A 10,390-nucleotide genomic window follows, 5' to 3' on the forward strand; every position below is an offset into this window, starting at 1 on the left:
CCAGGTTCAGTTTGAGATCGTGTCTCAAAAAGTAAGGTGGATACTGATTGCACCAGACACCTGATGTTGACCTCTGGCCCAACATAGGAATGTACACCTATACTTGAACATGTATTCAAAATACAGATACTTCTAAAGTCACAAGAGTAAAGATTGAGTTTAAGTTTCTAGGAGACCGAAATGGAACTGATACTTGAAATACTCCTGACGTAGGCCATGTGTCTATTGTTTAGCTCCATCTCATCTAATAGAAAAGCAAGGAGGCAGATGCATAGCTGTTTTGTGAGGCCCAGGAATTTTGCCTGAAGCCATGGCTTGCACCTTTGTTCTGAACTTCAGCATAGCACCACATTTAATAAGTATTTGGTTTCATAGAATGTTAATTTTTAGATCTAGCCAGTTTGGTGTTTCAATATGAAAGTGTCCTTGAAAACCAGGTGTTTTCTCAAAGCTGATGATGTTGTTTTTGGCTGGCTGTGGAGGAAATGAAACTCTGAAATCTTTATTCTGTTCTGTGCTATTGGCACAACAGCAACTTCTTCGATGTGATACTATTAAATATAAATGACTTGAGTCTCTACAAATACTTTGCTCTTCTGGATGGAGGCAAGCATATCTGCCTGTATAAACCTTTAGTGTCTTGGTCCTCCAGACCAAGGTGAGATAGTTTTCAGTCACAGGACAACTGTAGGTAGTCCTATGTTCACAGCACTGGCACTTAGCCTAAGCAACCTGGATCGTGCTGTGACAGACTTACTAGGTGGGCCCTATCCAGATTTGCCCTCAAGTCATAGCAGTCAACACATGATCTGTATTTGTCCTGCAACTGTAGTCTGGTTGAGCCTGCTGACTGGACTCACAGTTCTTCCTTCTGTTTGTGGGTTTACTTTGATCACCCCAAAGTAATCTTAGTAGGGAAGACAAATGTTAAATGGGGGGGGGTGAAATGAGTTCATCTGCTTATATGGGTAAAATGAAGTTCTTTTGCCATCTTTTAAGATTCCCCAGACCAGAATGCACAGTAAAGGATGAGGTCATGGTCTCTGGAGGTTGGTAGTTGGTTTATACCCCTAGGCCTTTTCTTCCTGAATAGATTTGCTCATTTGTTTTGTGCTAGGGATGGAACCAAGGCCTTATGCTGCTAGAAAAGCACTATACTGAGCCCAGCCTTGTGAATGAATACCCCTATCCTAAGATGCCATGAGGGAGTAAAACCTTTCAAAGTGGATCATGAGACAAAGCTGAACTTCCAGTGCATAGGATGACACCTGTCAGATGTGAAGTGCATGTAACTGAAGTCTTGTTCTTAGAGATACCACTGTCCCTCTTTCAAAGGTGGGATTGATTGCGTGTCCCCCGGGTTACTCAGGTGAAATGTGTCAAGAGTTGAAACCAGGGAGTCTGGGACTCCCTGATCAGGACAGATTTTGTTATCGGATGGCAAAGCAGTAGTTAAGGAGACCCAGCTGTAGCTCAATGGTGTAACACTTGTCCAGCATGTAGAGATCTTAGGTTTAATAACCCAGTACTGCCCGCCCCCCTACCACCACTACCAAAAAAGATGGTGATTAGGGTTCTACCTCTCTCACTTGGTAGCTGTGATATTTATCAACTGGCCTGAAGAAATCGTCTCAAAATAAGATGGAGGCACTTATGACAGCAGTTGGAGCAGGTAGTAATCAAAGTGTAAAGGCTTTCAGTGACTTTAAAAACTGCTGTGCCCCAAGTGGTGGTGCACACCTTTAATCCCAGCACTCAGGAGGCAGAGGCAGGTGGATCTCTGAGTTCCAGGACAGCCTGGTCTACAGAGCTACACAGAGAAACCCTGTCTCGAAAAACAAAAAATTAAATAAAAATTAAAAGTGCTGTGCTCACTTTAGTTGGATAAATGACTCTCTCTTAGCAAACAGTGAAGAGAAAATACAGTAGCGCTAGAAATCACAGAACAAGGCTGCTGCATTGCTTTTTTAATTGCATGGGTAGTTTTAAATAAATGGAGAAAGCACCTTCCAGAAGTTACACTAGCAAGAAGATTCCATCAAGCATTTACATAGTAAATTTCTATAATTTACAAAGATTCTTGATCTTCACTCGTACTGTACATAAGGATAAACAAGCCCCATCAGGTTGGGGTTTATGCTTGTAGAAGTAAACTAAACCCTGGGAAGCTGAGAGGCGGGAAAGAGAAACTATCAAAGGCCATTCATAAACCCCATGTCCACTTTAGGACATGTCAAGAGGCAGGTGTGGAAGTGCACACCTGTGTAAGCCAGCACTTGGGAGATAGAGACAGGAGGGTCAAGAGTTCCAGCCTAGCCTCACCTACATAGTTTAAAGCCAACCTGGGAAATAACTGTCAAATGACCCTCCTTGTATTGTGGGGCAAACTCTACCACCTTTAAGTTAAAACAATCTCAAAAGCTGTAGTCCTGAATTCCATTATTTTTGAATACCTTAGATGGCTGGATGTGAAAAGACAATACTTGGAAGTCAGATATGAGGTTTAAAAGAATACTTTAAAGGAATCTTTCTCTGCTATCCTCTAGGCAGTATAATGGTCAAGGAAAGGGCCCGGTGTGGGGTGGCTCTTTAGACACTAATTAGCTGGGGAAAGAGTTCATTGGCAAAAGTGTCCTCCCAAGAATGGTCTATACCGAGTGGAGAAGACATGTCGCTGAAGGGAGAAGGGGAGCCCTCGTATCCACAGTCACTATAAGCATCCAGCAGGCAGGAAGATGGTTTCAGACAGTGGCTGGATGGAAGCAGGTTTGAGATGCTTGGCTCTGGAATGAAGTCTTCTTCCAAAGGTTCTTTCTTCACTGAGACAATGAATTCAGGGTGATCCTCCTCTGAAGAGCTGAGAGGTGCTTCCTCAATTTTCACTACCACGTTAGTTTGGCCCTCTGTCTCAGAAGGGATCTCTAAGACTAGAGGCTTGGTGTATACATGGTCAAAGCGAATGAGTTCATTAATGGCTTCCAGCTTGGCTGATGAGGTCCCCACTGACAGAGAAAGGGAGGCTGGTAAGGAACTAGGTCCTGGATAGACCTCTGGGAGCTCCTCCAGATCGGCAGATTCTGGGGATGGACATTTGAAAAACATGACAGGGTCCAACTTGTCCAGAATGCCCAAAAGGATATCAGACTGCAAGAGAAAAAACAAAAAGTTCACTATTAGAATGAGTGTGATGGTCTACCAGGAACACTTAGTGCTGAGTTCCACAGTGTCCATTAGGCCTTATGCTCTCAGATAGAAGGACCCACCCATCAGAACAGCTTCTCCCCACTCCATGACCTAAACCCACCCCTAACCCTACCAATACAAACTTCTCTTTCTCCATTTGCCGGACTAGGCATGTCACATATCATATACTACAGAATGAGCCAATCTTACACAGACAGAACAAGCTCTACCTCGGAGTCTGAAGAGTCAACAGTGTCAGAATCCATGGGAAGATGTTCTGGGGAGGTGACAACTGGGCCTGCACCTGCTGCAGAGGTGCACGTAGTCTGAGTGCTGCGGACTCAGCAGACCCGGCCACCGGCCTTACTCCATTTCCCTGGAAGGAAAGACCAAAGTGAGGCAACAGCAAAAGTCTCCAAGGAAATGCACACCAGGCTATGGGAGGTGGCTCAGAGCATAAGCCTGCCAGATATGCAAGCATCAATGTAAATGTGATGCATGACGTGTCTGTATAACCCCAACACTGAGGGAGGCAGAGACGAGGACCACCAGGGTTTGCTGGCCACCAGCCTAGCTCCAGATTCAGTGAGATACTCTGCTTCAAAGGAATAAGGTAGAGAGTGACAGGGCAAGACGTCCAACATCTTCCTTTCACCTCTGTACACTTTGCGTAGGTGTGCACAAACCACACTCATGTAGACAGACACCTTGCCTACATAACTACATCAAATAAAGTAGTATATGCCTGTATCTTAACACTTGGCAAGTGGAGACAGAGGATTATCAGCTACATACCAAGCTTGAGACCAACCCAGGCTATATGAGGCCTAACAAAAAGAAAAGGAAAAAGAAAAAGGTCCAGGAAACACTTGTAGTGCCTATAATCCCAGCACCCGGGAGGCTATGGCAAGAGATAATGAGTTCAAGGTCAACCTTGGTTACATACAGAGACTTTGTCTCAAAACAAGACCAAAAGCCCACCAAATGTGACTAGCCCTTGCAGTCTCCTCCTGATTTGATGCCTGCATGGTACAGCTTGGTGGCTATTGGTGTTTGTTAGCACTTGTTCTGAGAGCCATGTAAATTACTTGGATCATTAGGGCTTAGTAGCACTGTTACACACGAAGAATGAGTGTCACTGAAGGATGAACATGCTGCCTGTTAGAAATGTGGAGAAAAGGGAGATTTTCAAGACTGTTCAGCTAGGCATGGTGGCACATGTCTGCAGAGGCAGGAAAACTGATGCATGTTAAGACCATCCAAAATTAAGAGGTTAAGACCCTGTCTCAAAAAAGAAGGAAAAGAGAAAAGGAAGACTTGATCAGGAACACAAATACAATCCGTTCATGTCACAACCAGGCCTCACAAAATTTACCTTGGACTCTGTCTCTGGAGCCTCTTCAGTAGCCAGCACATCCATTCCCAAGCGAGTTCTTAACTCCTGGTTCTCAATCACAAGGCCATGAGTCTTCTCTCGTAAAAGCTGATTTTCTAACATCAGTTTTTGGTTCTGTAAGAAAGTCCAGGAGAGGTTATTAAAACGTGGTTTGTTACAGTTGGTTTCCTCATTGGACTGATAAGTTCTGTGCATATGCAGCTGTTCATAACCACTGTGCTTCTGGTGGCATAGTATAGATCAGTTGGTAGCGTCCTTGCCCTACTATACATGAAGCCTGCGTTCAGCCTCCAGCTCTGCATAAAACTAACATGGGTGAAGATAGCAGGAGGAGGAGCAGAAATCCAGGGACATCCTTGGCTACACAGCAAGTTAGAGCCCAGCCTGGGACATTGGTGCCCCCCAACAGATGATCAACACAGCAGATGCAATTTGTGGTACATATGTACAGTAGAATGTTACTCATCTTAAAAAAACAAAAGTTGGCAGGAAAAATCTGTAGATTTGTTAAATATTTTAAGTGAAGTGGCCCAAACACAGAACCAAGAGTTCTTACTGGGTGTGAAAGTGTGTATACATATAAATGGATGTAAATGTGTGTAAGGTCTAAAAAAAAAAAACTGGAAGTCTAAGAGAATGCTGGGATGGAGGCCACGTGCCCTGGAAGCAAAAGGATACGGGGTTCGAGAGCTGTGGGGGTGGCAGGAAAGAACAGTCAGCTAAAACAAGCTGTTTGAAAATGCTCTAATGCTCTGTGCTGAGTATACAACAGTGGGGGGGGTCTAACTAACAAAATAGCGGGGTTGTTTTAACTGCTACTGATAGGACCCACATTTCTTCTAAGAACCAGCTGATGAGTAAAACAACAGTAGCCCTTTCTCAGATCAGATAACAAGAGAATGCTAGAAGGAAGGGCAATTCTAGTGAGCCTTTGGCAGAGCCAGGAGTGCTGAAGGTTAAGCCATGACCTATCTGCCCTGGCTAATCTCTGAGCAACTTCTGTCGATAGGATCTAGCTGTCAGGAGTGAGTCACCACCGCCTATCTGCTAGGCTAGTTAAACTTTAAATGGCACTTTGAGTTGTATTCGAAAGGGCTGCAGCAGCTTAGGGCGGGCCGGGAAGAAAGCATGGCCTGAAGTCCCTTTACCTCTTCTTCCAAATCCACCACTTGCTGTTCCAGCTCGCTCATCCGGGCTTTCTTCCGATCTCGGGCAGTCTGCGCTGCTACTCTGTTTTTCAGTTTCCTAAAGGAAGATAGGAACATAACGAACCGAGTCATATCCAGCTTTTCTCTATCTTCATTTGTAAATGTGGCCAGCTGGTGCTTTCGTTGACTTTCCAGAATAAGGCTAAACAGTGGTAAATACATTCTGAGGCTCCTCCTCTCAAAAAGACAAAAACCACAGCTTTTCTGCCCGTGGGCCTTGAAGGCCTGCTAGATTCTCTCCCGTGTGGCTGTCCGCTCAGGTCTCATTTCACCACCGGGCTGACACACATTCCCGTTGCGTCATGAGCATCCTCCCTCCTCCCCCGCGGCTTTCTGGTTCCGATTCTGTCCAACAGGCTCCGCGAAGGCCGCGGGCGCGCTACCAACCGTCCCTCCCCAAGCTCAACTCGGGCTGCTGGAGGCTGGTGACTCGGGTCCCAGTGGTGAGTTCCCAAGCGGCTGCAATGACAGCCAGAGCGGACCCTGCCCCGGGACCTCCAAGGAGAGCAAGCATTCACAGAGGACTGAGCGTCAGGCACCGTCTGACCAGTGTTAGCCTCCCCGACACAGACTGAGCAGACCTTCGGAGCGGCTCCGCCTCAGCTCCATCCGTGCCTCCCTCCAGAAAGGTACTAGAGGCGGTCTACGCCACCCCACAGAGCCCTCCCGACCGCCACGAGAAAGGGGCCCACCTCCGCAGCGCCTTCTCCTCCGGGCTCAGGTGCGTGAGGCGCTGCCGCTTGCGAGCCTGCGGCGCCCCGCTCGCCTCGGCCCCTGCTGCCCGCGAGCCTGGAACCATGAGTGGCAGCGCCCGGCCGTCCGCGGCGGGCTGGCCCGATAGAAGCAGTACTTTCGGGGCCGCGGCGGCCGCGTTCGGCGTCGCTGCCACCACCACCATGGCCAGGAAACGTCTACGCCAGCGCCGCCACCGCCCCGCGGCCGCTCGCCGCGCCCAGCCTTTCTAGGGTCGTGGCCGTCTGCGATAGGCCCGCTCCGCGTGACGAACGGCTATTCTCAGCGCCTATTGGTCCTGCGGGCCAGGGGGCGGGCCCAGTGCGGGCGGGGCGGGTGTCCAGCGTGGCTGCGCAGCTGTCCTCCGCCCGGGGAGCTGGGCCTGAGGGCGAGTGGACAGCAAAGGCCGGGTTGGGAGAGGCCTGGGTCCTCCGCAAACGCGTTCCCACCCCTGACGCTGGGAATGCCAGGCATTTCTCGCTGGCCAGATTTCCAGACTGAGTCTCACAGGTCTTTACCCCAGCCTGACCACATTAAGTCCGGCGCCACGTCGGCCCCCAGAGCAGCGGAAAATCGAACGGTGGCATATCCGGCTTGGAGTTAGCGGGGACACACACACACACACACACACACACACACACACACACACACACACACACACACACACACACACACACACACTGGGGAAATTTTGCAAGATGAGAGATAATTTCAAAACTAAATGTAGTCGGGCATGATGATGTGTAGTCTTAGCTCTTTGTTTCCAGTTTGAGAACAGCCTGGGCTACATAGGGAGGTCTAGGCTAGCCGGAGCTATTAAAGAAAAGAAAAGAAAAGAAAAGATAACTTTAAAAGAAAACACCAGAACACTGTTTAGCACATAGTAAGGGGTTGATAAATAATGTCTGCACAGTGGGAATACGTGTGGTTTCGTTTTTGTGTCTATCTAAACTCCCTGGTATGAGCTTATATCACCATCGTTTTCTTTGTTTTGCTGTGCTAGAGCCTGAGCCCAGAACCTAGGGTTCAACACTCAACTATTCCTTCAGCCCGCTTTGTCTGTGAAATTAGAGACACCACTGAACTGTGTGCCCAGCCTTGACACTATTAGTATTTCTTTCGTTGGAGAGTGAGGGGACAGAGGTTGCAGGGGGTGTTAGGTGTCCTCCATTGCTCCAGCCTTATTCTCTCTAGATGGTGTTGCCCACTGTGCTTGAAGCTTGTCCCGGGGGCTATGCTGGCTGGCCGCCAAGCCTCCATGATCTGCCTGTCTTTGCTCTCCAACACTGGCGTTACAAGCTGGCTCGGCCATGCCAGACTTTTCACCTGGGTGCTGGGATTCGAATCCTCAGCCTTCATGTTTGTGCGGCGTTCTTACCACAGAGCCATCTGTCCAGTCCCTACATGAGTGTCAGCTTTTATGAGTGGAAAATAAAATGTTCTGTATCCCTTGACCTGTGGTAAAGTCAATCAGATGGCTAGAACTTTTTTCTTTCTTTTCTTTCTTTCTTCTTCCTTCCTTTTTTTTTTCTTCACTTTTAGACCGGTAGTGTCACTCAAGCCAGGTGCTATAACTTAAGGAGGACAGCCAGGTTCTTGTGGAAGAGGAGCTACCAGGCAGCAGCAAGAGAGGATTCAGACTCAAGATATTAAACAGTAGAAACTAGAGACAACCCACAGATGCATCTCATTTTCTGGAAGCAACGACAAGTGTTAAGTTCCCTGGATCACAAAACAAAACCTTGTCAAGTAGACACTACTTTCTGCTTGGTGCCTGGCATGTCTCTGGTTCTATGGGTGCAAAGGTGAGGAAAATTGGTAGCCAACAACCAGAAAGTGAGCCAAACCTCAAAGAGTCCTAAGGAAAGGCTCAGGGTTGTGAAGTCAGATTAGCTCTTCCAAACAACATACTCCTCCAGGGAGAAGTAAAAGCTAGGGCTCTTTCACCCACCCTTTAAAACATTGGCTCCCAACCTTCCTAACGACACTACCCTATAATACAGTTCCTCATGTTGTGACCCCAGCCATAAAATTATTTCATTGCTACTTCATAACTGCAATTTTGCTATTGTTATGAATCATAATGTAAATAGCTAATAGTCAACCCTTGTGAAAGGGTCGCTTGACCACACACACACACACACACACACACACACACACACACACACACACACGTCACGGCCCACAGATTGAGAAGCAAGGCTGTAAAGAGACACAGTGTTTGTTATTCCCTGAAATGGGCTGTGAGTCCCTTTTCTCTGTCCATGCTGATGAGGGGAAACCAGTAACTGTTCCTTTAAGCAGGCAGGTCCAGCTCGGGGTGTGCACAACTGTTGCTGTGGGTTTATAGAGCCCTTCTGAAGCATGAGAAACCTGAATCTCTTGAGCTGTGAGCTGCTGGGTCCTAAAGAGCCTCTAGTGGCTGGAGGCTCACTGCTGCCTATGGAAGAACCTTGGGAGCTCTCTTGGTAGAAATCCGAGAAAGGACCTGGTAAATCTGAGAGAGGCTCTGAGGAAAGTTGTGTAACTATGACACACACTTTTGTATTTATTAGGATTTATAAAAGAATGTCTGGTACTGGGCTAGAAATCCCAGAGGAACATTGAAACTCAAAGCATTGGGAGTTAAAGAGATGACTTCGTCCGGCAAGGTACGTGATCCTGAAATCTGAGCTGATCCCTGGAAGCCCATAAAGGTGGAAGGAGAGAAGCAATTCTACAAAGTTGGCCTCCAACACACAAGCTGTCATATACATGCCTGGTCACAACATGTGTCCAACACACAAGCTGTCACATACATGCCTGGTCACATCATGTGTCCAACACACAAGCTGTCACATACATGCCTGGTCACATCATGTGTCCAACACACAAACACTCTGGTGATGATGAATAAAAACCATCAGGCATAAAAAGAAAATCAGAATTGGGGATGTAGTTTAGTGGCAGAGTATTTGCTTAGCAATCATGGAACCCTGCATTCACTGCCAGGAAAAAGCACTGAAAGAGCAGAGCAGGGAAGGAGGAAGAAACCAGAGAAACAGGAGGAACGTGACCAACGCCTTCAGGGCAGAGTGAGTCACTCTGTGGGTGGACAGAGGACAAGGTGTGGGGCAGAGGAGACAAATGTCACAGCTGGGTTTTGGTCTGGGTTAATGGGTTAGAAGTGAGACGTTGATTTTCACCCCTCAGGTATATTTCAGGCTTTTTATCTTTCTGGCAAACATTTCAATTCATACTGAGAACAGTAACTTGACCCACTGCAGGCTGCTGTTCATGAAATCTTCAACAGTTCAGTGCAAACGCTTGAATGGTTTCGTAGCCTCTGTGCAAGATTAGCTAGATAACTCTTGCATAAGAGACCAGTAATGTTTTAAAGCATTCACAAGACACAACGGATACACAGTAGACAAACTACAAAGTCCTCAGTCTTGTGACACTCAAGAAGCAGGGATGACCAGTAGGAGTCAAAAGAAGTCACAGGGAAGGCTAGAGGTGGGGTCAATTATCTGAAACTTGACAAGTCACAGAGCACTCGAAACGTGGCTGCTCTGAGGACACATCCCTGCCACCAAAATGTAGGCTCATGAGATGTTGAAATGCTAAATTGTCTATGTATCTTACCGCAATTAAAAAATCAAGCTGGGCGGTGGTGGCGCACGCCTTTAATCGAAGCACTCGGGAGGCAGAGGCAGGCGGATCTCTGTAAGTTCCAGACCAGCCTGGACTACCAAGCGAGTTCCAGGACAGCCTCCAAAGACACAGAGAAACCCTGTCTCGAAAAATTTTAAAAAAATTTAAAAAAAACCAAATCAGAGCCAGGTGGTGGTGCACACCTATAACTCTAGCACTCAGGAGGCAGAGGCAGGTG

The 10,390-nt window shown here is 47.4% G+C and overlaps 1 protein-coding gene across 1 annotated transcript; it reads right to left on the bottom strand.

Moving 5' to 3' along the window:
• Window positions 1-1,952: 1,952 nt before the first annotated feature.
• On the bottom strand, window positions 1,953-6,735 carry Xbp1 (X-box binding protein 1). Its single transcript, XM_040746756.1, is given in 6 exon segments — window positions 1,953-3,144; window positions 3,414-3,497; window positions 3,500-3,559; window positions 4,559-4,693; window positions 5,728-5,824; window positions 6,480-6,735. Coding segments are annotated over 6 exon segments (1,137 nt in total). The 5' UTR covers window positions 6,686-6,735; the 3' UTR covers window positions 1,953-2,589.
• Between the last annotated feature and the right edge of the window lie 3,655 nt (window positions 6,736-10,390).

The sequence above is a fragment of the Mesocricetus auratus genome, unplaced genomic scaffold (assembly GCF_017639785.1).
Source record: "Mesocricetus auratus isolate SY011 unplaced genomic scaffold, BCM_Maur_2.0 Super-Scaffold_100006, whole genome shotgun sequence".
NCBI lineage: Eukaryota > Metazoa > Chordata > Mammalia > Rodentia > Cricetidae > Mesocricetus > Mesocricetus auratus.